Raw genomic sequence first — 26,619 nt, forward strand, 5'->3', positions numbered from 1 at the left:
CTTGGTGTACAAAATGAAGCAGGACAAAGGCTAATAGAGTTTTGCAAGAGAACACACTGATCATAGCAAACACTCTTTTCCAACAGCACAAGAGGCGACTCTACACATGGACATCACCAGATGGTCAATATCGAAATCAGATTGATTATGTCCTTTGCAGCCAAAGATGGAGAAGCTCTATACAGTCAGTAAAAACAAGACCTGGAGCTGACTGTAGCTCAGATCATGAGCTTCTTGTTGCAAAATTTCGGCTTAAATTGAAGAACGTCGGGAAAACCACTAAACCGTTCAGGTATGACCTAAATCATATCCCTTATGAATACGCAGTGGAGGTGAGGAATAGATTTCAGGGATTAGACCTGATAGACAGAGTGCCTGAGGAACTATGGACGGAGGTCCGTAACATTGTTCAGGAGGCAGCAACGAAATCCGTCCCAAAGAAAAAGAAATGCAAGAAAGCCAAGTGGCTGTCTGATGAGGCTTTACAAGGAGCTGAGGAAAGAAGGGAAGCAAAAAGCAATGGAGAAAGGGGAAGATATATCCAACTGAATGCAGAGTTCCAGAGAATAGCAAGGAGAGACAAGAAGGCCTTCTTAAATGAACAATGCAAGGAAATCGAGGAAAACAACAGAATGGGAAAGACTAGAGATCTCTTCAAGAAAATCGGAGATCTCAAGGGAACGTTTTGTGCAAAGACGGGCATGATAAAGGACAAAGAAGGCAGGGACCTAACAGAAGCAGATGAGATTAAGAAGTGGTGGAAAGAATACACAGAAGAACTATACAGGAAAGATCTGAATGTCCCTGATAGCCATGATAGTGCGGTCACTGAACTTGAGCCGGACATCCTAGAAAGTGAAGTCAAGTGGGCCTTAGGAAGCATTACTAACAACAAAGCTAGCGGAGATGACAGTATTCCAGCTGAGCTATTTAAAATCCTAAAAGATGATGCTGTTAAAGTGCTGCATTCAATATGCCAACAAATTTGGAACACTCAACAATGGCCGCAAGACTGGAAAAGGTCAGTTTACATTCCAATTCCAAAGAAGGGCAACGCCAAAGAGTGTTCAAACTACCGCACAATTGCACTCATTTCACATGCCAGCAAGGTGATGCTCAAAATCCTACAAGCTAGGCTTCAGCAGTATGCGAACCGAGAACTACCAGAAGTACAAGCTGGGTTTCGAAGAGGCAGAGGAACTAGAGATCAAATCTCCAACATTCGCTGCATCATGGAGAAAGCAAGAGAATTCCAGAAAAAACATCTATTTCTGCTTCATTGACTACGCTAAAGCCTTTGATTGTGTGGATCACAACAAACTGTGGCAAATTCTTAAAGTGATGGGAGTACCAGACCACCTTACTTGTCTCCTGAGAAACCTGTACGAGGGTCAAGAAGCAACAGTAAGAACCAGACATGGAACAACCGAGTGGTTCAAAATTGGGAAAGGAGTACGACAAGGCTGCATATTGTCGCCCTGTTTATTTAACTTATATGCAGAGTACATCATGAGAAATGCCAGGTTGGATGAATCAGAGGTCGGAATTAAGATTGCTGGGAGAATTATCAACAACCTCCGATATGCAGACGATACCACCCTAATGGCAGAAAGTGAAGAGGATCTCAAGAGCCTCTTGTTGAGTGTGAAAGAGGAGAGTGCAAAAGCTGGTTTGAAACTCAACATTAAAAAAACTAAGATCATGGCATCTGGCCCCATCACTTCCTGGCATATCGAAGGGGAAGAAATGGAAGCAGTGACAGATTTTACTTTCTTGGGCTCCAAGATCACCGCAGACGGTGACTGTAGCCATGAAATTAAAAGACGCTTGCTCCTTGGGAGGAAAGCTATGGCCAACCTAGACAGCATAGTAAGAAGCAGAGACATCACCTTGCCGACAAAGGTCCGTCTAATCAAAGCTATGGTTTTCCCAGTAGTAATGTATGGCTGTGAGAGCTGGACTATAAGGAAGGCTGAGCGCCGAAGAATTGATGCTTTCGAACTGTGGTGCTGGAGAAGACTCTTACGAGTCCCCTGGACTGCAAGGAGGTCAAATCAGTCCATCCTAAAGGAAATCAACCCTGACTGCTCATTGGAAGGACAGATACTGAAGCTGAAGCTCCAATATTTTGGCCACCTAATGCGAAGAGAAAACTCTCTGGAAAAGACCCTGATGCTGGGAAAGACTGAAGGCAAAAGGAGAAGGGGACGGCAGAGGATGAGATGGCTAGATAGCATCACCGATGCAATGAATATGAACTTGAGCACACTCCGGGAGAGAGTGCAGGACAGGAAGGCCTGGCGTGCTATGGTCCATGGGGTCACGAAGAGTCGGACACGACTGAACGACTGAACAACAACAACAACAACCTGCCAATCAACTAGTAAAACCATTGTAGCCCACGTTTCTACTCCTTCACAAACTGGCTATTTCAGTCATCCTAACTGCAGCCCTGTAAGGTAGGCTAGTATCATTGGCAACTCAGATTTAGGGGCACTGAAGAAAGAGAACAGAGGCTTGTCCACAGGCATGTAGTGGCTAAAATGAGATTTGAACCAGGGATTTCCTGGTGTACAGCTCATACTTTTAGCTAATTCTAGGGCTGAGACTAAAAGCTTTTTAATATCCTTTTTGGCTCAAAAGTGGGGGCTTTGGGGCTGCCTGACCAAAGGTCCCCTACTCACCTTTTTTGCTGCCATCGTTGTCTGTTTCCACAGTCTGCACAGCAGTAGCAATCTCACTCTTGCAAATCCTGGCTGCTGTTGAGCTCACTTTTAAAAAAACAACAACAACAAACTAAACCCTTACCAGGCTTCAGAGCAAGGGCAGGTAGCATCGCTCCGAATTGGCTTGACGATTATGTCATCACAGTAATTAGAGTGAGGTCAATGCTTCCTGACCTCTCTCTGGAACCTGATCGGTTGTTTGTGGCTAAAATGAGATTTGAACCAGGGATTTCCTGGTGTACAGCTCATACTTTTAGCTAATTCTAGGGCTGAGATGAAAAGCCTTTTGATATCTTTTTTGGTTCAAAAGTAGGAGCTTTGGGGCTGCCTGACCAAAGGTCCCCTGCTCACCTTTTTTGCTGCCATTGCTATCTATTTCCGCAGTCTGCACAGCAGCAGCAATCACGCTCTTGCAAATCCTGGCAGCTGTTGGGCTCACTTTTTTAAAAAAGCAAAAAACAAAGCCCTCACCAGGCTTCAGAGCAAGGGCAGGTAGCATCACTCCAAATTGGCTTCATGATTATGTCATCACAGTAATTAGAGTGAGGTCAATGTTTCCAACAGCCAGCAGATCGGACTCCCAGGAGAATGATGGTTGCTGTAGGGATTGGGCCCAACACCCTTGCAGAGGCAGTCCCAAAAGATGTGGGAGCTGATTCAGAGTCAGACGAGGAGAAGGCGGAAGGGTTTGCTGAAGGGCCAAAGTTGCAAGAGGGTCACTGCCTTAGGGAGGAGGTTGTCCGTCCAGGTGCAAACTAATCAGTTGGGAAGTAGCCCGTCAGGCCCTCTTCGCTGGTGGGAACGCCAGAGCAACAGCAGGAGGAGGAGTTACACGATCCCAGGGGGAGATGTCAGGCTAGGCAAGAGGAGCAACGTCAACTCATGAAGCATTCCAAAAGGCTTCATGCAGGGAAGGTCCCTCTCCAAGATCCTCCCTAAGGGTCCTGAGCCAACCACTCAGGTTGTCGATGAGACAGCCAGAGCCAAAACTGTCTAGAGACTCAGTACTTCGCTGCTGTGACTTCCAATTGTAACCTGAGGCACTGCAGATCTGACTGCAGTTTGCATAATAAAAGCAATTGTTTTGCACCTCGTCTTCTTGGATCGATCACAAAAGAGACCCGAGGCTGGGCACTTGACAGTTGCCACTGGCAAATTCATCTCATGCTTCCCCCCACCCACACGTGTTCCCCCACACGCACACTCAAAACCACCAAAATGCCCCATCAAAGTTGGCAGGGTGTCAGTGCTGCAGTAGAGGGGGAGAAGGGCATTTTGGCTCAGTGGTGACACATTTTGTCCAATGCAGCCACTCAAGAGTGTCTCATGCCCTCCATGTTTTGATTCGCCTGTCCATAAACATTTGCTTCAATGCCCGCTCCGTCCACTCAGTAAAATATTATATCCCTCCCTTCTGCCATGGATCTTGCTTGAGCCCAGACTTGGCCTCCCTCTCGCACAGACTGATGGTTTCTGTTCTTCTCTTCCATAGATAATGAGAAGACTGGAAGTCGGGATATGATTCCTATGGATGAACTTGGGCCAGGTAAACACACAGTTATGGTTCAACCACCCCATCTTTTTCAGTAGTGAACCCTGTCACTCACAGGGGAGCTCAGCTTGTTTATGGGGAGAAGCTCTTTCAAGCGTGGACAGAGTTGACATTTAGAGCAGAACTTCCCTTTCCAAAAGATCAATAGTCTTTTGACAGCACAGTCCTCTACATGTCTACTCAGAAATAAGTCCCATTGAATTCAATAGGGCTTACTCCCAGGTAAGCGGGTCTAGGATTGCAGCCTGTGTGTATGTGCATGTCCATGTTTGTATGTAAAATATATAGCAGTGGATGGATAGATACTGTCAGGGTGGAAACTGAGCCAATAGAGCCCCAGAGCAGTTCTGATTCTGAGGAGGAACAGCAATCCGTGGGAGAGGAGCTCGCTCATCTCTCACAAGCACAGCAGCTGGCAGAGATTCCTCCTGCCAGCATTCCTGGGAGAGATAGTGACCCTGGCAGTGAGAGAGTGGTGGAGGAAGGCTTGCTGGACGCTCGGCGCAGACGCAGGGAACGACGACAGGTGGAGGGCGCAGACAGGAGGCGTAGCGCTCGTTTGGCGCGCAAACAACGGTCGCGTCCCGAGGACCCAAGGGAAAGAGGGAGGATCTCTCCCTAGCCCATAAGTTCAGGGTCTTCCCATGGTTCTCCTTCAAATGGGAACCAACTGCCTTACCTGGAGCTTAGGCTACTCTGCTATCTTTCCCCAGTGCTGTTTCTTGCTTTGTTGCTAGTGATGAGTATCTGAAAGAGTCATAAAGTAATAAAGGAATAAAGTCTCGGAAACAATCCTCATCGTCTGTGTCCCGAGTTGGCTATTGGTGGGGACTGGAAGAGGCAGCTAGGGCGCCCCTGCCAGATACATTGGTCGGTAAAGCATGATTATTTAATGGTGGTCCTCCGTGCGGGGACTCGCATGTCTGAATGCTCTCAGTGATGTAGCATCATTGTAAGGCGTCCTTCCTCCAACCCAGCATCTTCCAGATGTGTTGGATTACAACTCCCATTATCCCCAGCTAGCTGCCAGGAAGGAGCAAGCTGTTCTAGAGGCATTCAGGGAGCTGGGGTGCTGAGAAGACGCGTGGTGGCCAAGATGCAATACTAAAAGCTATAAAAAGGAGCGAAACTGTTGAGCTTAAATATGCTGGAGTTGGGGGCATTTTTAGCTTTTGGGTGCCACCCCTTTTGCCTTGAGGCCCACCCATCATTGGGATGCAGCCCACTAGAGCTTCTCTGAAATTGAATTTGGCCCCTGGCCTGAAAGAAGTCCGACACTTAGAGCTATGGGGAAGGGGATGTAACTTGGTGGTAGAGCACATGCATTGGATGCAGAAGGTCCCAGGAAGGAATGTCTGTCAAGAAAATCTGGTTCTTTTTTGGGTCGACAGAGTTCCACAGTGTATACAACAAGATTTGCATTTGCGAGCCGAGCTGCCGGCTTTTCCCCGAACTCTGGGAACTTTTTTTTTTCTCATTTCTTGCGTGGGGGGGGGGTTTCTACAGTTTGCACACATTTCTCACAATTTGCACAAATTAAGGCTGAGCTTGCCCAAATTCAGCCATGATTTGCACGAATTACTCAGAAATGTGCACAAATCGCAGGACTTTCTCCTCCAAAGTAAGCAAAATGCCTGGAAGATCCGCAAACTGGGCTGGCTTGCTGCAAACTGAGGGGCGCTGGAGCGGGGACTAGAACGAAGTCAGGTGGGGGGAGGGACGAACCTAGGACAACTTATGGAATGCCACCTCCGAAGCAGATTTCTCTGACATCCCTAGTCCCAGGTTCATCCCCAGGTAGGACTAGGGAAGACTCCTGTCTGAAACCCAGCAGAGCCATAGCAAGTCAGCCTGTGGAGCTGGATAAGGCAGGTTCCTAAGTTCCTGTTCAAATTATGATTATTCAAGTGTCCTATTTCTGTGTTAAATCAGCACATGAGAGGGGAGAGTGTGGACGATGAGGGTAGCCCTGTCACCATCCATGTCAGCTCCATGAGTTGGAGGAATAGTCATCTCTAGCAGGGAGACCTCTCTGCTCATATCAACTCCCTCAGCTATTTAGAACCCTAGAAAATCAGGGTTCTTCACCACACGGGAAGCAACACAAGTAGGAAAGAGTCCCCGCTGCAGATGTTTGCCTTCAATTGGTGGAAGGTAAGGAGGCCAGCTACAGTGGATGGCGCTTGCACTCTTGTCCTTGCCCTGGCCGCTTGCATGTTGATTCCATGCTTGCAAAATCCAGCATCTAGGTCAGGAGTGCAGAAGCTGTTTCAGCCTGAGGGCCAGATTCCATTCTGGAGAAGCTCTAGGGGGGCTGCATCCCAGCGGTGAGGAAGGCAAAAGGAGCAGGGCCAAAAAGACCCAAGATGGCAGCATATTTTAGCTTGGAGCTCTCACTGCCAGCAACTGAGCTCTAGGAGAGGTGTTTCAACCATTTAGAATGGGAAAACAAACAACTATGCAAGAGCTGGGAAAACAGCCAACAGTGGGTGGTTGGGGGGAAAGGGAAGAGCTAGGAGAAAGAGGCACGGTCATCTGGGAACCCCCGAAGAGCTGAATTTGATCTGGTTGTTCCATATGTGTACCTGGAATTAATGGCCATTTAAAAGGGGGAGGGCTAGAACCAACTTTATCATTTATGAGAAGGGAGGCTGCACATCTTTTTAAACACCCACGTCCAGCCCCTCTTGAAAGCGAAAACAGTAACAATAGCAAAGGAAAGGAGAGAGAAAGGAAAAAGACGGAGAAAGCATGGTATTGCTTTTATTCGGCCAGTATGAATAAGTGTCGATGTGTTCCTTGCTGAAGGGAAAGCTGCAGTAGACATCCTTGTGGCAGGAAGGGAGTAGCTTCAAATTGGAACATGCTACAGGGTGGCCCTATATTAACCAGTCTGGCAGTGTAAAGCTTAAGAGCAGAAGTTCAGTGGCTGGGAGATATAATTAGTTAGGTATTTAGAGTAAAAGGTTCCCAATTGCTTGGTGCACGCTGTGGGTTTAAGAAAGACTTCTGGGGGGAGGGGGAAGCTTGGAGAGAAATAGGATTCCAAAAGGGGCAGCTGCAGACTGTAGGGCTGAGACCACCATCAAGCCCATTCATTAAGCACCAGAGAAAGGAAGTCTGTATCCTGTCCTAGCTCAACACAGGGCTCCCAGGGGAGACCTGATCGCAGCGGTGGTAGTTCCTGGAAGGGCCAGATCACGGGGAGTGGCACGGGGGCAGTGAGGACTGTATTGGATGGGTACTGTATGAAACTGAGGAGTCAGGTAAAGCCACATCCACTGGCTTGGAAGGCCCTGAAGTAGGTGCACTGGATGGAGACTCCTCCTCCTCTGAGTCCTTGTGCGAGCAAGACAGGGGATTGAGGCCAGAGAACATGACAGTCTGAGAATCTGACAAGCTTTCTACATGGTCAGTCTTGGAGCCTGGATATTGTTTATAGTCAGGATCTAGCTCAGTGGTTCGGAGTAGCTTCCCAACCCCTGGGAATTGTACTCCAATTCTCATTGGCCCCAGCCAGTATTACTAATTGTCTGAGATTATGGGACTTGTAGTCCAATAATATCTGGAATGACTACAAGTTCCTCACATCTGGGCTAGACCCATTCCCTGGTCATTCTCTCCTCCAAAAATTGGGGGCATCCAAACCAGGGCCTCTGATGAAGAGCTCAACCACCCGACAGGTCCAAATAGGAGCACGAGATCTTTCAGATGCCTATGTCCGAGAATGCTCGGAGCAGTGGAGGGCTGGTGGATCCGGTTTTGGTGGGGCATTGAATCCATTCTGGGTTTCAGTCAGAATCAGCCAGAACTCTAAAGGAGCTCTCCAAGGTGCTGAACCCTCCCCTTGGATAGCTCCTTTGGAGTTCTGGCGGTTCACACTGAAGCTTCAGAATGGATTCACAGCTCCCCTGACATCAGAGCCACCAGCCTCCACTGACTTGGAGCTAGAATGCCACTGTTCTTTAGCCAGATGACACACTGCCCTGTGGGCAGTAGGGGAAGCGGAGCACAGATGGTGCAAATAAAGCTTTGTATACATCATCCACCAGGGCCAGCCTGGAACCTTGCTATTTGCGGTGGCAGCTGACAATCAGAAGCTGTTTTCACAAATGAGAATGGACACCCATTTAGCAGCACACTGCTGTTGAAGCAGCAGCAGCTTCCCTTATGGCTTGTTTCATTCCTCTGCAGATGGCTACTCCACCATCGATCACCGGGACAAGGAGCGGAAATACAAGGCCAATGACAACATGGGGGATGCATCAGAGAAAGAACCACTAAAGGTAAGCAGTGTCCACCAGAGTTACCTCTCAAGCCTCTTGAATCTTTCTTCCCCCTGTCTCTACCCCAATTGATGTCCATATCTCAATGAGGGGGTAAATGGGGCAGGCCTGTGCTTCCAGCATGGGAAGAAAGGAGTATTTCCTAGTGTGCCATCACAGTTCTCCTCCAGTGATAGCAATGCTGGCGGGGAGGGGGCTGACAGGGCAGCCATTTTCAAATTATTCTTTGCTACAGAGATACAGACTTCCCTTTGCTTTTCCCTGGCCAGGTATCTTAAGGGTGGAAATCTACCATCGTGGCTCTGATAATGCCATTTGTTCCTCTATACAGGAGAAATAGACATCTTTGGTCTCCGCAGCCTACGACTTCCATTTAAGGATGTCTGGCAGTGTAGAATCCAGCCCTTTGGGGATTGACGGACTCCTGGCGAGCACCCAACTTAGCTCACATTTGTGAGCTGAGCCACAGGGCTTTTCCTGTAATCCAGACACTTTTTCCAGTTTTTAAAATTTTTATGTACATAGAAATGCGTGCAAATTGTGGGGTGTAATTTGTGTGATTTACACAAATTCTGGCTGCAATTTGTACACATTATGACTGCAATTTGTGTAAATCACACAAATTGCACCTCGCAATTTGTGCACATTTCAATTTATATAGTTTTTAAAAATGGAGCAATCTGCGAACTTGCCTTACTCGATGCAAATTGAGTCAGGCCAGCTTGTGGGGAAACGAACCGAAGTCTAGGGAGCTGAGCTGATGAAAGCTTGGTGAACTCCACCCCTGGACTGATTCCTCTGACATCTCTACTTCCATTAGCTGTCAGGCCAAGGGATCTGGTGGTTCTGCCTAAGCTGCTCGCCCTTCCCTATATATAATCATATACAGTCTTCCTCACAGATGCACTCTGCTGTGGACATTTCAATATAAAGCAGGCGTGTTGTACCTGAGGCCCGTGGGCCAGATCCAGTCTTGCTAAGGTTCTAATCTGGCCCTCCAGGATTCCCCAGCTGGCTACGCCTCCTTTTCCTGGCCCACTCCCTTTTGCCCGGCGCCTGATCATTTGGTGGTTTGTGCACCCATTATTTCCCATTCTACATGGTTGAAATGCCTCACTTAAGGCAGTAAGTGCTTTAAGCTGTAATATACTGGTATTTGGCCCTACCCCTCTTCTCTTCAGCCCTGCCCACCACTGAAATGTGGCCCCCGAGAGCTTCCCTGAAATTGAATTCGACTCATGGGCTGAAAGAGGTTCAACACCCCTGATATAAAGGGCAGGTATAATACAGAATTCCACATTTGCAAACCTCTCATCAGTGGGGGATTTGCAGTAACTGTTCTGATCTGTCCTCCCTGACACCCTACCCCAAGCCTGTAAGAGGCCTGGGGGGCAGGTGGGATCCTTGGAGCCCAACATCTCCAAGCCCCACTGCTTTGCCTCACTCTCTTAGAATCAGCCTTCATCCTCACAGGGCTAGGATGTTTTTCCTGGGAGGAATGTTCTTCCCTTGGTCTTTATCGGGGGAAAAATGCTTGCAGATTCTTTGGAGGATTCCCTCTCCTTTGCTTCTTCCAAAGAAGACTTTGGAAGAAGCAAGGGAGAGGGAATCCTCCAAAAGAATCTCCAAGAGTTTTTCCCTCGATAAAGACCAAGTGTTGAAACACATTGGGAATTCAATTGGTGCAGCTGTTTCTTTTTTTACTTTGGTTTCCAGCCTTACAGCTGTTTTTCCTGGTCCCTGTTGGGGGATGTTCTTCTCCAGAGGCCATGTCCTCCACAGGAAGTTTGAGCGAACGGGAAAGGGTCCTTGGGGCAACACTGTTCTGTGAAAAAGCTGAAACCAGGGCTCTCAAGGGGAGCGAGAGCAGTAAGCAGGGTTCTCTCCAGGTTTGATGGGGCTCTGGGTAAAATGCATTCTGGTGGGGGCCCCTTTTGGTAGGCCCTGGGGGGCTTTACGTGGTAGTGATGGTGGCCAGTGGCGGCAGCAGCAGCATCAAAGGGCTGAGGACCGCCCTTTTAATTTCCCATAACACCCAAAGCACAATGTCAACAGCATTGTGGGAAATTATAAATCAGCCACCTGGTGCTGTTCAGAGCACCAGGCTGTACAAACAAAAATGGAAGGGCCATTGTCAGCGAGGCCTCTCTTTCCCCTGTCAGTGGTTTTGAGCTTGTGGCGACTATACTAGATTGCTCCCTGCGCCCTCTGATCCCTCTCCCACCTGCCTGCTCCTCCCTAAAGCTCTGTAGTGACTGGCAGAATAAGGTCACTTTGTAGCTCTGACCCCCTGTTGGTTCAGAGTAAACATACCCCTTGAAGTGTACGCCACCCTTGCCCAGCCTGGTCTCCCCCTGATGTGTTGGACTTTGTTTGTTGTTGTTTATTCGGTCAGTCACTTCCGACTCTTCATGACTTCATGGACCAGCCCACGCCAGAGCTTCCTGTTGGCTGTCGCCACCCCCAGCTCCCCCAAGGTCGAGTCCGTCACCTCCAGAATATCATCCATCCATCTTGCCCTTGGTCGGCCCCTCTTCCTTTTGCCTTCCACTTTCCCTAGCATCAGCATCTTCTCCAGGGTATCCAGGGATTATGGGAGTTGTAGTCCAGCACATCTGGTGGGCACCAGGTTGGGCAAGGCTGGGGTATTCAGTATGTTCCAGGCGTGTCTGTGTGGGGTGTTGGACGTTGCTAACACCCAACAGCTGTTTCTATACAAGGCCCACATTTATTTTGTTTTGTTTTGTTGCTTTCAGTTCCTCCATCTAGAAGCTAAGCCCAGCCTTAAAGTCTATAGCTGTGGAGGAGGTTTGTTCTGAGAATAGTCATGTCAAGCTCCTCTGCTCCCTGGGGGTTTCCATGGTGAGAGGAATTGGAAGGTGTGCGGGTGTCGGTGCAGTATCAGCAGCACAGACTTGCTCAGACATGTTCCTAGTCCATGTGAGCACTCCCCCAGTTTGTGCAACAAATTGGGGGCAGGGGAGTTGATTCCCTGTTAGGACAGTGGTGTGGGACACATCTAGAGAGCTGCTTCCCACTTTCCTTGATTCTGCACAGTAATGCCCAACCGGGTCCATGGGGAAAGTACCAGAGAGACATGTACTCTCAACATAGGGAGTAATCTGTGCAGCATCTGCAGCACATGGTGGACCTGTGTTGGTCTCTGTCAGACATTTGATCTGATAGGAGGCCAGGTGAGGCTGAGCCCCACATACCAGGGCTGCAGGGATCAGGAACACCTGTCAATATGTAGCTGTCAGAGGTGAGCCAGGAAGAATGGGCCAGGAACTGAGCCACAGAGCTGAGGGACAAGGCCAGAAGTTACAGTCAAGGCAACCTGGTATCCTCCAGATGTTTTGGACTACAGCTCCCATCATCCCTGACCATGCCAGCTAGGGCTTATGGGAGTTGCAGTCCAAAACCTCTGGTTGCTTACCCCTGGCCAGAGCAAGGAAGACTACCATTTCTCTTGCAAAAGCCCAATCCAAAACAGGAAGCCCTTTATAGTACTTCATGTGAAAGAGGTCCAGGTGACCACAACCTGGGGCCAGTCCAGAGTCTGAGCATACTTCCCTGCCCAAGTGGGCTTGCCATATCTATTTGGTATCTGTTTGGCCCCTGTGAGAACAGAATGCTGGACTGATCCATCCCAGGTCTTCCTACGTTCATGAGATGTTTAAAGTTCTGACAGCTTTCACCACACGGGGTAGCAGTTGCACTCTCTGCTGAAGGTTCCTAGTTCCATCCTAGCAGCTTCTGTCAAAGCCACACCACATGAACATGAACGGTGATTATGATACCTTATACTCTTGGTCTATCTAACCCAATGTTGTCAACTCCAACTGAAAGGAGCTCTCCAAGGTCCTGATCAGAGAACTTCCCCACACCTACTTCCTGAGCTCTTTCCATCTGAAGAGCCTGGGGACCAAACCTGGAACCGTCTTCCTGCAACACATGTGCACTTGATGATGGTTCCTGCCCAGAACCAGTGCTCTCGACCCCCATAATGAGCACCAACTGGTTGTGCCCTTTGACCAAATAGCTCAGATTCATGGCCCTCTGGGCTTTCAGCAGTCTTTCTCCAGTGCCCTCAAGATCTTCTGGACTAGAGCTCACAGCATTCTGGTCCATTGGCCACGCTGACTGTAATGGATGGGAGATGAAGTCCAAAACATCTGGAGAACACCAGATTGGGGAAGGCTGGGCATTTGGTCAGGAATGTAGAGAACCACCTTATACCACATCACATGTTTTGCCCATTGAGACTAGTGTTGTGTCTACTCTGACTGGTAGCAGCTCTCTACAGTCTCCATAGAGGCATTCCCATCATCTGCTACCTGATCTTTTTAATTGGAGATGCCGGGGATTGAACCTGGGACCTTCTGCATGCAGTACAGGTGCTCTGCCACTGAGCTACTATATTCCATGTGATTTCTGCCAGCAGAAATCTCTTGACCAGTTTTTTCTGTCCTCTCCAAGATGGGTTACATTTGGTCCCCCTTTCTGTCCTTGCGGTTCTGGCATGGTCACCCTCTTTTGGGGACCTTTGTCTTCAGTGTGTAAGGATTGTTTAATCTCAGCAACCCTGTCAGAAACATTTTGTTCACCTGCCTTCCTCATGAGGGAAGGTTACTACAGCCAGGATTGTTTAGCTTAGAAAAGTGGCATGTAAGGGCAGATACGATAGAGGTGTACAAAATTGTGCATGGTGTGAAGAAAGTGGAGAGGGAGACATTTTTCTCCCTCTCTCATAATACTAGAACCCAGTGGGGTCACCCCATGAAGCTGATTGGTGGGAGCTTCAGGGCAGAGAAAAGGAAGGGCTTCCTCACACCATACATAGACTACGGAATTCATTACCACAAGAAGTAGTGATGGCCACCAATTTGGAAGGCTTTTAAAGGGGCTTAGACAAATTCATTGTAGAGCTGACCATCAGTGGCTACTAGACTTGATGACTCTATGCTACCTCCAGTATCAGAGGCAATATGCCTACGTACACCAGTTTCTGGGGAACATGGGCAGGAGGGTGCTGTTGCACTCATGTCCTGCTTGTGGGTTTCCTGTGGGCATCTGGTTGGCCACTGTGTGCTGTGCTGGAGTAGATGGACCCTTTCTCTGATCCAGCAGGGATCTTATGTTCTTCTGTTCATATGCCTGCCTCATTAATTAATGTAATCCATTGTCTTGCAACACACTCCCAGTGCCAAAGCCCATAAGCTGGATGCTTTATGTAGCTGTGCCTGAGAGTTTTGAGGCTTTGGTGTGAGGCACACTGCTCTCTTTATCCCCAGTCCTGCTTTTGTGATAGCCGCCAACCTGGTGCCATACAGATGGTTTGGACTACAATTCCTATAAACATACCCTGACCATTGGCCATTAGTCTGAAACTCTGAGTCTTGATTATGATGTCTCATTGCACACTTGGTTGGGTGGAGGGGGGCGGCTGTGTTGTACAGCTGGTGCACATGCATGTGGTGACAAGCTTGTGAATAGGTTCATTGAACATTGCTGGATTGGTCTGAAAGCACATGACACAAGTCTCACTGCTGGAGCTAAACAGATCTGGCTCTGAGCACTGCCTGGCAAAGAGGTCACCTGGGAATTATATGTAAACCAAGGATGTCCGTTGCTGGGGAATCTGATTCTTTTTTGACTTGATGGAGTTCCATGACTTGTATGACTTGATTTGCATTTGTGAGCTGAACTGTGGCCTTTTCTCCAAACTCTGGGAAAAAATTCCTACAGTTTTTTTTCCCATGCAGGTTCCACAATTTATGCAAATTTCTGGGCAATTTATGCAAATTACAGCCAAATTTTCACAAATTCAGCCAGAATTTGCGCAAATTGCCCAGAAATTTGTTCAAATTGTGGAACCCACAGGGGGAAAAGTGCACAAAATCCCTGGAAAATCTGTGAAGTAACCTGCCTCACTGCAGACTGAGTTGGACACTGCTGTCATGGATGCTAAGCCCTCCCACTGAGCAGTGAGGCAGCAGAGACTCGCTGTGTGATCCACAACCTCTTTGGTCAGCTAATAGCACCTGTTCACCTCTGAAGCAACTACAAATGCTTAAAGCTGTCTTCTAGGCCTAATTTGCAAAGTAAATCTTTTCATAAGTGAGCTACTGAAAGCAAGTTAGTTGCCTTTCAACTCTGGACAGGTTTCCCACCATGCTTGGCTGGCCTTTTCCGAACTCCTGCCTTCAGGGAGGACCCTCCCAACCCAACTTCTGACGGATAGCTAATCTAGTGTGACACCTCCCACCTCATCCTCTCAACTCCGCCCACTTAACTCAGCAGCGGGTTCTGGCATCTGTCAATCCTGAAGCTCCTTCCCCCTCTAACAGTGCCTGGGTTCCCACAGGGAGGGGGGAAGAGGGTCTCTGAGCCTGGCCCTCTTCCTCAATAAGCCCCTGGGAAGGTGCTTCGCTGGCTCCAGGGGAATCTTGGGGAATTTCCTCCCCCACACTCTGTCTCTTCTGAGCTTCTTCTTACTCCATATCCTAATCTGAATCTGAGTCTGAAACCGAAACCGAAACAGAAAGCCTGGGCTCAATCCCGACAGCAGAAGCAGGAAATGGAATGAAGTCTGAGGGGCAGAACCTAGGATAACTCATCAAAAAAAGGTTTAAAGGACCCTTCCTCCAAATAAAGATGAGGGAGGAATTGTTGCAGTTCACATTCTAAGGCAAACTTACTTATTTTTGCACTTTCTAACCAACATGCGAACTGAAACTCTGTTTGCTTCAAATTTCACACTTCTCTCCATTTTTCAGTAGAAATTTTTTTCTCCAGTCAAAAAATCTGTGCAAACATGTTCATATTGGGGGGGAAGAGTGCCCAAGAATGTGTAGAGTAGTGAAAATAAACTCAAAAAATGCATAATTTTTGGGAAATGCCTTGCAAAAATGGTGTATATTAGGCAAATTTGCGTTAAAATGCATTGATTAGGAGATTTGCTTGCAAAAATTTGAAAAATAATTTAAAAATTCGCAACAGTCAGCATGAACTGAATTTAAGATTGGAAAAATGAGAAAAGCCAGAAGTGACAGATTCGCTCATTTCTAGTCCCAGGACAGACGTCTGCAGTGTCCCTGGCAGCAGCCAAAGGGTGTCACTCTTCTCACCGATACAAAAGAGCAGACAGAACCCTTATAGTGGGGCTGTGTAGTGTGGGCTGATCGGCTTCCATTTGTTACCCTATGCTGGACTGGAACCCAAACAATTGCCCTATACATCCAGTGGATGTGCCAGTTCTACATATTGCCTCTTGGGTAGCAACCATAGTGGTACCCAGAAACAGTTCACCTTGCTGACCTTGACTGAGAAGCATCCTTTCAGAGCCAAACTAGATGTGATGCAGAAGATAGCTGGAGTGTCCCCTGAGGGGTTTTATATTTACTGTAACATAGCTGTGGGTACTCCGGATTTGATCAGAGCAGTACCATAGGATGTTTGACCAATGCATTTTGGCAGCCTTTCCCAACCTGGTGCCCTCCAGATGTGTTGGACTTCAACTCCAGGCATCCCCTAACCAGGATAGCTGGATGAGGGATGTTGGGAATTGGAGTTCAATTCATTTGGAAAGCATCAGCTTGGGAAAGGCTGCCGTAGGGCCTGTTTTTCCTATCAAAATCTCTCTCTCTCTCTCTCTCTGTCACCTACAGGGAAAAAGACACTAAGTCTTGGTATCTTTTTCCCTGTAGGAAGGAAAGTAGCTTGAGAGAGGGGTAGCCTGCAAGGAAAGGGTCACGCACTTCTGTTCCAGTCCAGTTCAGAGCCCTCACAGCTGCATGAAAAGCAAATCAAAAGCCATCAGAAGATATGCCAAGTGTCCCTGGCATCCCCACATAGCTTGGCCCTCATAGTACCCTCTTAACAGAGTCTGGCTTTGTACCTGCACTGTGTGTTACAACCATGCTTTGACCATCACTCTGGTATTGTGTGATATGTTCCTCCAAAATGATGAGAACCACATTGCACGTGACCACTTGGCATTGTGGGAATACTCCTTGTATCCTATTCCTTTGACTATAATCCAGACACTTTAAGGGATGAAACTCCTTTAACTTGAAGGAAGACAGGAAGATGCAAAAAAGTAAAGTCATGTTCTATTTCAGACTGTGTATTCACTCAAGTTGGAATATCTACCGATACCTCTTGGGCTCCTTCCATTCTCAGTTTAGTTGGTTGGTTGTTAGGTGTCTTATGCATGCTGGTAGGTCTCTGTATTTTTGCCCAAGGATACCATTCTTGACCTGAAAATGTGAAATAACTGCTGAGAGATTTTATTATATTCAGTGGTATATAAATGCCACAAATAAAATAAAAAATAAAATAGCCAAGCTGGCTTTGGGGTGTGAGGTTTACTGCCCACCACAAATCAGCAGGTTTCATTTTATGTTCATCAGCTGTGTTTGCCCAAGACATGAAATTCCATCCACATCAGCAAACAGAAATGAAGGTCGTAGAAGCAAACTGAGAACATACCCTGTTCCTGGCTCCCTCTCAATTCCAGTTCATGTGTTGTGTTGTGATCTCAGGTACTTGATATTAAATCGCAAAATACATGCATGGCACCATCCATTGGGAACAGCGCGTTTAGAATGCCAGGTTTCTGCCCAATACTCATGGAATCAAAAGACTGCAGGTGCTTCCAGACAGATGACTCCTAACACTACTACGTCATTGCTGTAGAATCGCAGTTGACATTCCTTACTGTTGGGGGATATTGTATATTTTCTGTGTGTACGTCTCAGTATGTTACATCCACACCAATATACTAATGAACTGAGGTGAGGGTACTGTGATAGACTTCAGAGAAGCTGGCAACAGCAACTGTGGGGATCTGACACAGTACACCCCCCTCCCAAGGCTAAGTGTGTGTTGATTTCCAGTGCTTGCAGTCCATCGGCTTGGCTGCTATGAGAGCCAGATGTTCTGAGCTACAGTTGCACTGATGAGTCCAATGCAGTCTCCTTGGCACTCACATATGTGTTACACACATTGTTATTGGAGTTTGCAATGAAGCCTTTTGCCGATTCTCTCTCTTTCTCTCCCTCTCTCCCTGTGTGTGCACTAATGCTTCCTTGCAAGCCTTTTGAACTGGCCAGTTTGTTTGTTTGTCTGTTTGATTAATCTGCTGTGTTTTGCCTTTCCAACGCCTCGCCCTGTCTGCTGCAGAATGACACAAATAGGAAAACCATTAACAGGAGTAACAGGGCTTCGGTGACTCTGCTGGATGCCTGTGACCCTAAACCCCAGCCTGTTGACTCCTGGGTCTAATTTGCATGCATGGTAGGTCCTTTTTCACGGTAATTGGTGCTTGTGATTAACTGTCTCGTTTGTGCATGACCTTGCATCGCTACATGTTCTCTTCGCCGACCTGGTTCCTTGACAGGCAAAGGCAGACTTTTTTGAGTCCTGTTATATCACTTGGCACCTTCTGATCAAATGCTGTAAGCAACAAAATACAGGGAGCAACATTCATATAGCACTTATCTGTTAGGGAAAGGTGGGAGAGTGGCCCTGAACTCAATCTATGCTGCTTCTCCTCACCCTCAAAAGTTATTCCTCAAGTCTAGGGATGTCTGTCACCAGGAAATCTGGCCCTTTGGGGGCTGGACTTTGGGGGACTTTTTCAGTGTGTGTGTGTGTGTGTGTGTGTGTGTTTTAATTATTAATTGCATAAATAGATATTTGCACAAATTACACAAATCATAGCTGCAATTTGTGCAAACATCTGTTTCTGCAAATTAGAAGGAAAATGATAAATCTGCTGGCTGGCCCGAGTTGCTCTGGACTGAGTTGGGCTAGCTGGTAGAAGATGAGCTGAAGTGTGGGGGGCCAAGTTGAGCTTCACCCCCGCAACCAGATTCTTCTGACATCCCTACTCAAGTCAGATTCTACCATCTAGGAAGTTCTCTTACAGCACTGGTGCCGTTAGAAAGGCGCCTCTAGTGGAGACTGCTTGAATTACAGGGAGACTGGGGGAGGTGTCCACCCCACCTATTTTTCTGGCCTCTTTTGTTACTGTTTTAAAGAGGGCTACATGGGCGGCAGGTATGATTGGACTAAAATGTGAACATAGGAAGCTGCCTTATATCAGGTGAGATTACTTGTCCATCCAGACCCAGTATCATCTACTCCAGGTGTGGGCAACTTGTGGTCCTTGGCCTACAGCTCCCATGGTCCCTCACCATTGGCTATGCTGGCTAGGGCTGATGGAAGTTGCATCCCAAAACATCTGAAGAACCACAAGTGGCCCACCCATGATCTGCACCATTGTTCTTCATCTGGTGGGTCAGGGACCTACAACAGGCTTGCAGCCTGACCTTAAGGTGGTGCAACAGCAGCACTACCACCATACAGATGTATGGTTAAAAGAACAAAGAAATGGGTCCCCCAATGCCTGATGGGGCGAAACATGGGTCCCAGGTCTGAACGTGTTGACTCACACTGGCCGTGGCCCTCCTGGTCCTTTTTGTTAGGTTGGAACCTGGGATCTTCTGTATGCAAAGTAGGTGTTCTACCACTGAGCTACAGTCCCTCCTCCAGGGAGTCAAGAGGTGGAACTTGTGGATTTCATGAAGGGCTCCACTACCTTTCATCCCCATAATTCGAGCTCTACCAACAGGTGGTGACTGAAGGAACAGAATCAGAACTTTGGCTCATAGCCCTGCAGAAGTCAGCCCAGTGGACTCTTGCCTGGTCTTGTTCTTGGCCTGTCCAACTGTCGCAGTTCAGTTTCTTGCTCCAATCCCAACCTCTTGAGATTTTTTTTTCATCCCTTTCTGCTTATTTTCTTCCACGTTGACCTCCTAAATCTTCTGCTTGAGCCATGCTGACTCCTGCTGGTTGGTGGTCCAGTTCTGTGCTCAGCTCAATTCAGCTTCCATTTTAGAATTCACTGCTGTCTGCCGAATAGGCTGCTTTATATAGTAACACAAAGCTTGCTACCATGGGCCGTTGGGGAATGAAACCATCTTAGCGACCTTGCTGTAACAGCACAGCTCAGTTTTTTTCCTGTCTGTGCACTCTCAGTCATCAAGGGCTTAAGCGTTGTTCAAGAAGACTCTACAATGAACATGTACCGCAGGGGAGGCATCTTTATTTATTATAATTCTTTCTATGCTGCTTTTGAGGATGCAAATTCTACCAAGGCAGCTTAGAAGTACCATACAAATAACAGAATCACAATAAACAATTGGACACTAGTGCTAAGGTAATTTATGTTGTGCCAGCATAAGGGACATCTAGTGTGCCACAGCAATAGCGAACACTGTTGGCGTTGCGCTGGAGGTCCCTTATGCTACTGAAACATAATTTACATTAACGCTAGCATCCTTATGACCTGGACCTGCTTATGACCTGGACCTGCTAAACAACTCCTTAAGGATCTCTTGCCTCCTTAAGGTGCAATCCGATGCCTGTTTAGGCAGGAAAAAGTCCTACAACTCCCAGCATTCCCCAGCCAGCCATGCTAGCTGCAGAATGCTGGGAGTTGTAGGACTTTTTTCTGTCTAAACCTGCATAGGATTGTGCCCTAAGTGTCCCGCCTTCCTTCTTTTAAACATCCCCTTCCCAATAACATGGGGTTTAGGCTGTAGATGTGGGGTGATCGACATACCAGACACCTGGGGTTTTCACCACAACAGTTTACTGGTAAATTAAAGCAAGCAATTTACAACTAAATGTATTTACACAATAGAGCTGAGTGATACAAAAGGCCTTAAGAGAAAATAAAAGTTGCAAAACACAACTTCCTTTACCCTAGCTGTACTTAGACTTCTCCAGGCTGCTTCTTCCCACTCCCTCTTCAGGCTCTGGTCTCCCTGACACTGTTCTCTCTCTCTCCCTTTTTATACCCTCCTCCCCAAAAACTGAAAGTACTGCTTCAGACCTGAAGAAATGAAACCTAACTGTGGAAATGAAACTACTCAGGAATACCTCTCAACAGAAAAATCCAGGCTATCTATGCTTGACCTTTTTCTTTGCCCCTCTAGGCCTCAAACCTTCACATCCCAATATTAACCTTTAAAAAAAAATTAAGAATCATTCTCTCAGGGCAGCTGGTAGAAGGTGGCCCTGGGGTGGAGAGAATCCAGCTAGAACAAAAGCAGGTGTCTGGTGTCATCTTCATCTACCTCCTTCTTTCTCCTGGAATTCTTTGATTGATGGTAGATGGCCATGTGGGTGGGTGTGGGGAAGGAGTAAGTCCTATTGGAGCAGGCCCTGAGGTCTTCTCTGCCTGCTTCTCTCCCCTGGAATTCCAGGCAGTAAGTTCCACCTCTCCCCATTTATTAAATACTGGAACAGAATTGTATGCACATTATTTGAATGGCACAATTCAGCCATTCAAATAAACCCATGTAGGGCAGGACAGAGGCTCCCCTCCCACACACACAATGCCTGTTCACTGAACAATTGAGAAGGGTTGTTGTCTTGAGTTCCAGAAGAATTAACTGCCTAGTGAGGGTGGGGCCAGTATATCAGGCCCAGTCTGTGGGATTAAATTCACAGCGTTTTCTCCTCAGTAGCGCCCTGCCCTGCAACAGGAGTGACACAAGTACTTGCGGAAGTATGGTCAGGCCAAAAAATTGCATTCCAGGTAGCGTCCAACATGGCTCCACGATCCTTATTCACTCTCATTGGTGTACACCCCTTAATCTCCCTTCTCCTCACAAGATGGTCACTTGTGTGACTGAGCATCAGGAGGGAGCAAGGGTGTGAACGTCAGCCTCCCATTCTGCTATCTGAAGTTCTACCCACTACAACACGGGGTCCCCCATAACTGTATGCCCAAGTGTGAACTCAGCGGTGACTAGCCATGGGACATGCACATGACCACTTCAGGACCTCATGTCTGTTGTTCCTTGAGTGGAGCCTGCCAGTGCTGGGGTCTCCTGTCACATCAACCTACATGGGCAGTGTTCATAGTGCTTGAATTACAAGGGGTCTCATCCTGCCCTTACCTTTTGTGCTGTCCCACTTAGCTGCTGGGGTTGTTGTTTTAGAAGGCTGTGTGGGGCCTTCATATGGTTAAAATTAGGGGGAAATCAAGGATGGAGCATGTCGATTTTATTAAGAGCCCCCAACTCTTCCCTCCTCCCCATTATTGTACCCATGACCAACTGGACTTGTGTAGGTCTAGGGCACAGCCTGCCACTGGAGCCCTAGACATCACCCCTCAGTATTCATTGTGCCCAAGCTGATGGGGGAATAGGGCCCATGTGAACAGCTGATCAAAAACAGTCACCCCAAGGAACACTTCAATGTGGCTTCTGCATGCTGTGGGATTGGTCATAATGTGTAAATAGGCTCTACATGCAGTTCTAAGGCTATCAATGGCTACTAGTCATGAATGCGCTACCTTCAGTATCAGAAGCTCTGTAGACCAGATATTTGGAAGCCTGAGTGGAAGGGTGCTATTGCACTCATGTCCTGCTTGTAGGTTTCCCATAGGCTAGCCTTCCCCAAACTGACACCCTCCAGTTGTGTTGGACTACAATTCCCAGCACCCGCAGCAAGTGTAGGTGCATGGTGATGCTGGGAGTTGTAGTCCAACACTTCTGGAGGGCGCCAAGGTTGGGGGAGGCTGCTGTAGACATTTGGTTGGGCACTGTGAGAGCAGAATGCTGGACTTGAGAGCCAGTGTGGTGTAGTGGCGAGAGTGCTGGACTGGGAGCCAGGAGATCTGGGATCTAGTCCCCACTCGGCCATAGAAGCTCACTGGCTTACTTTGAGCCAGTCACAGTCTCTCAGCCCAACCTACCTCACAGGGTTGTTGTTGTAAGGATAAAATGGAGAGGAGGAGGGTTATGTATGCCACCTTTGGTTCCTCAAGGAGGAAAAAAGGCAAGATATAAATGGAATTAATGGATGGATGGATGGATGGATGGATGGATGGATGAATTGATGGATGGATGGATGGATGGATGGATAGATAGATAGATAGATAGGCATTTGCTTTGATCTGGCATGGCTCTTCTTACGTTCTTAGATGCTGGAGTCACTGATGTAACATTCCCAGCCATATCATCTGTGGCACCTCACTCACGAGCAGGTCCTCATGGCTGACGAAGTATTCTATCTTGAGGGGGGTTTCTACTGCTGAGGTGAAATCCCCCCAGCCCCCCCCAAAAAAAATTGCCAGGTCATTTGGATGATTCTGTAAATGACACAAACGCAAGCCTGTGTTTGACAATGGGCGGATATTTCCAGCAGACCCGTGCTCACATCTGCGTTTGGAGCTTTGAACGGGAGGCACTCGCATGTTTTGCAAGCAAAAATGAAATTCTCATACATCCCTGGTTTAATTCTGTATTGTTACTTATACAACGCCATTGGCTTACATGGTGCCTTATGCAGAGTTTCCCAGGTAAAATCTACCAGTTCGTGCTACCAAGGAGATAGGCAATGGCGAAAACAATAGGAATGGGGAGAAGGAGAGACGAGGGTTGAGGGGGGGGGGTAGAATCATAGAACCATAGACTCATAGAATAGTAGGGTTGGAAGGGGCCTACAAGGCCATCAAGTCCAACCCCCTGCTCAGTGCAGGAATCTGTCCAGCCTCATCTTGAATGCCTCCAGTGTGGGAGAGCCCACCGCCTCCCTAGGTAATGTTCATGTTGGCAAATGAAGTGCAATGTGCTTTGGAGGAAGAGAAACAGCAGCAAGTGCACAGTTACTCTTGTAAGGGGGAATGTGGGTCCCAGGGATGGGGGGACAAAAGGAAAATACGAGGTCATTGCTTTCTGAGGGAAAAGACACGACTGTCACTGGTATTTCCATGGTCCTGCCTACCCCCCCACCCCCACAAACACAGTTGCAAAAGTTGTCCCCCCAACCCCATTCTCTGTTTTAACCAGCTTTGACTCTTCTTTTTCCAGGGCTAAAGTCCAGCCGCTTGTTTTATTATGATGATTATGATTATTTTTTCCTCGACTAAAAGAAGAATCAACACACAGGATCTCATTCACCATCACTGCCATTCAGATTCAGAGGGCCGTGGCGTTCGCATCGGTGGAACCAAGCGGGTTGTGAGGATGGATTTCTGTGAGGGTGGGGGCCGGTGACGGACCATCAGCCGATCCTGGAGCAGCATGCCTTATAGCAGGGACCGTTCTGCTTTTTAAGAACCAATCAGATTCCCACCCAGCCCCCCTGCCCTCTCACCTTCCTGCAGGAAAAGGCGGGATTAAAAAAAAAACCCACGCTTACGTCGAATGGATTTGGTTCTTAGCTGACTCTTCTTTGTGGATGGTGCCAAGCTAGGAGAGGAAGGTCATGAGATGGGGAAGAGAGAGAGAGAAAAGATTTCACATGCGAAAGGAAAACTACAGAATATTCAAAGTATATCTTAGGTATAGTCATTTTTTAAAATAGCACTTTTTTCTTCCTTTCTTTTTCTTTTTGAACTGTGAATTTTTAAAGAAAAAAAATAGCATTGGGGGGGTTGCCTGTTGTTGAGGTTTTATTCTTTGATCCATGGGAAATGCAGAATCGTTGAGCTGAGTTGGATGGATTTTGATGAAAGGAGAAAAAGAGGGCGAGAGTCTTGGTTGACTGGCTTGGAAAGATGGAAGCTGAAATTGACGTGGGCTGTATAACCTGCTTTTGAAGTAAACGATATCACACTGTGCTCTCTATAGTATTGTTGGTGTACAATTCATCTGCCTTTTGACTTCTGTAATGGCTCTGTTTATATACTTCCCAAACATATAAACAGTTTGTTTGAGGTTTTGCTGTCCTCATTGCAAAAAAGAGAAAGAAACAAAGAAACAAAAGATTTCAACTCAATATGGTTGACTTTGGTTGTTGCTAATGTTCATTAAGAATCGTTCTTGATTTTCAACCTTTCCATGTTGGGTTGATGGCAAGTTTTTTTCCAGCATCATGGGGAGGTTTCTCTTCCTGCTGTAGATGGCATTTAAGAATTTTGATTAAGGCGGAATCTTCCCGGCGAGGAAGATGGGCTTAGAGTGTGTCAGAAACTTCAATCGAGTCTGTTATTTTTGCTGGTTAAAAAAATACTCATCATCACCCATTGCTGGATTCCATTTATGATTTTTGGTTATGCTTTTAATGGACTGCTTTAAAGGGAACTGTATTTTTTTTTTAAAGGTACCCATGTGCGAATAATTTAGAATGTAACCCTGAGAGTAAGCCCCATTGAACTCAGTGGGACAGTTTCTGAGTAAACATACCTAGGATTGCATTGTTAGTCTGTAATTAGGGTTGTAGACTTGAGGAACAATGACATCCTATTTATGTGCAAAGCCTTATCTAAGATCTCATTGTCATTTGGGTTTCGGGTAAGATGTTTGCCATTGGTGCATATAACCATATCCCTGTTCCCATATACTGTGTATAGTGATGCTTTGTGCTTTAACCACATTAATTTCTTCAGGATTTGGTCCGCTGTAGACAGAAAATGTCTACATTTCCTGCCAACCTAGCAGTTCGAAAGCAAGAAATTGCAAGTAGATAAATAGGTACCGCCTCGGCGGGAAAGGTAACAGCGTTCCGTGCACCTTGGTGTTCAGTCATGCCGGCCACATGACCACGGAAGCGTCTTTGGACAGCGCTGGCTCTTCGGCTTAGAAACGGGGATGAGCACCGCACCCTAGAGTCGGACACGACTGGTTGGGGACACCTTTACCTTTTACCTTTAGACAGAAAATGAAAGCAGGAGTCTAAAATTCTAATTCAACTTACACTTGCCTTCTCTTTCTCTTTCTCCTTATTTCTCTCACTCTTCTTGGGGTTGCTAAAGTTAGTTGGTTGCCATATTCACATAAAACATTGTGACTGGAAAGCACATTTTTTTTTAAAATCCAGCAACTTTAATTTGGGGGATCTCAGTGCCTGCTGTTTCCTTTGTAATTTAAAATGAAATGAGGGTGGGAGAGGTTGGGAGAGAATAAAATAAAACAAAGCAAAATTACTGTATTAGTTATAAACATTTAACTTTTTTGTAAAAAAAGATCAAATCAAAAATTCATTAGAAAGGGGTGGGGGGAAGAAAGCAAGCATCAAGAGCTTTGTATCTTCTGGAATATAAAGAAAATAAAATTTGACATGAATTACATATATAAATATATATCTATATATTGTTGTGCAGAAAATAGGTTGCCAAAACCATGTAAGTAATGTTTGTAGCAGGAAAGCATTTTGCATTGATTCAGGAAAAGACTGGTGCCAGATGCTATGTGGCTGCTTGGATGGTACAGACACAAGCGGATTTACCACCTTTCACCTAACCCACCTCAGTCATGCTCCTGGAGTCTTTAAAAAAGCAGAGGCACTTGGGAGCAAAGCCAGGATGTGGCGACCTATAGGAGGGAGGCCCAAGCTGGCCAAAGATCTCCGATTGGCCAAAAAAAAAACCCAAGGCAGGTAGATCTATTTGGATTCTAACTGGAAGCTTCTTTACAGCCATGGTCTCCATGGTGAAGAGTTGAAACAGGATCAAGATTCTTCTTGCTTCTAAAAATGGTGCTCTTTTCATACTTCTACTGTTGATAAGTGGAGACCCTTTTAACTGGGCTGTACATTTTTATACCATCTTTAAAAATCTTGTGTAAATCTTTTTTTGTATACAAAGGGAATCTTGCTTTGTTTTTGTTTTTTAAAAATAAGATCGTCCGCAAGCCGTAGCTAATGGAGTCTGCTGTGTAGTTTATTATTAGGCCCCATGTAAGGGAATGGTCTCAATTGTTGTGGCTTTGGGCAATGCCTCGGTCCTTTAATCTGTGTGGTTTACCAAAAGACTGGGAGTAAAAACACCACTGGAGACAAAAAGAACATCTCCCACATCTGGCTCAGTGGCATCACTGATGAACATGTAGCTGCCCTTTTCCACTTGAGCATCCTATGGCTCTTGTAACTTTGAATATTTTGAGGCAGGGAGAAACCCTATCTGAGGTCTAATTGTACAAAAGACTAAGTACCACCAGGAGGTTAATAGACAGAAGGAAATGGTGGGGTGGGTGGGAAGAGGGGGAAGATGAACAGCACTACAGACGCGTCCCCCAAACACTGAGGCAAG

General features: G+C 46.9%; 1 protein-coding gene across 9 annotated transcripts in view; it reads left to right on the top strand.

Annotated features, from left to right (window-relative positions):
• The window catches only part of ARVCF (ARVCF delta catenin family member), a 641,936-nt gene extending 615,711 nt beyond the window's left edge, over window positions 1-26,225 (top strand). For 5 of the 9 annotated variants that reach the window (XM_084820398.1, XM_084820396.1, XM_084820397.1 and 2 more), the window contains 3 exons: window positions 4,219-4,272; window positions 8,473-8,564; window positions 23,459-26,224. In XM_084820398.1, coding sequence (XP_084676524.1) covers window positions 4,219-4,272; window positions 8,473-8,564; window positions 23,459-23,464 — 152 coding nt within the window. In that variant the 3' untranslated portion in view covers window positions 23,465-26,224. Of the gene's footprint in view, window positions 1-4,218; window positions 4,273-8,472; window positions 8,565-17,750; window positions 17,865-23,458 lie in introns of all 9 variants that reach the window. The other 4 variants (XM_084820391.1, XM_084820393.1, XM_084820395.1 and 1 more) reach the window with 2 other exon arrangements.
• The last annotated feature ends 394 nt before the right edge of the window (window positions 26,226-26,619 follow it).

This window comes from Heloderma suspectum, chromosome 13 (assembly GCF_057233095.1).
Source record: "Heloderma suspectum isolate Gila_16-S chromosome 13, 16-S_ref, whole genome shotgun sequence".
NCBI lineage: Eukaryota > Metazoa > Chordata > Lepidosauria > Squamata > Helodermatidae > Heloderma > Heloderma suspectum.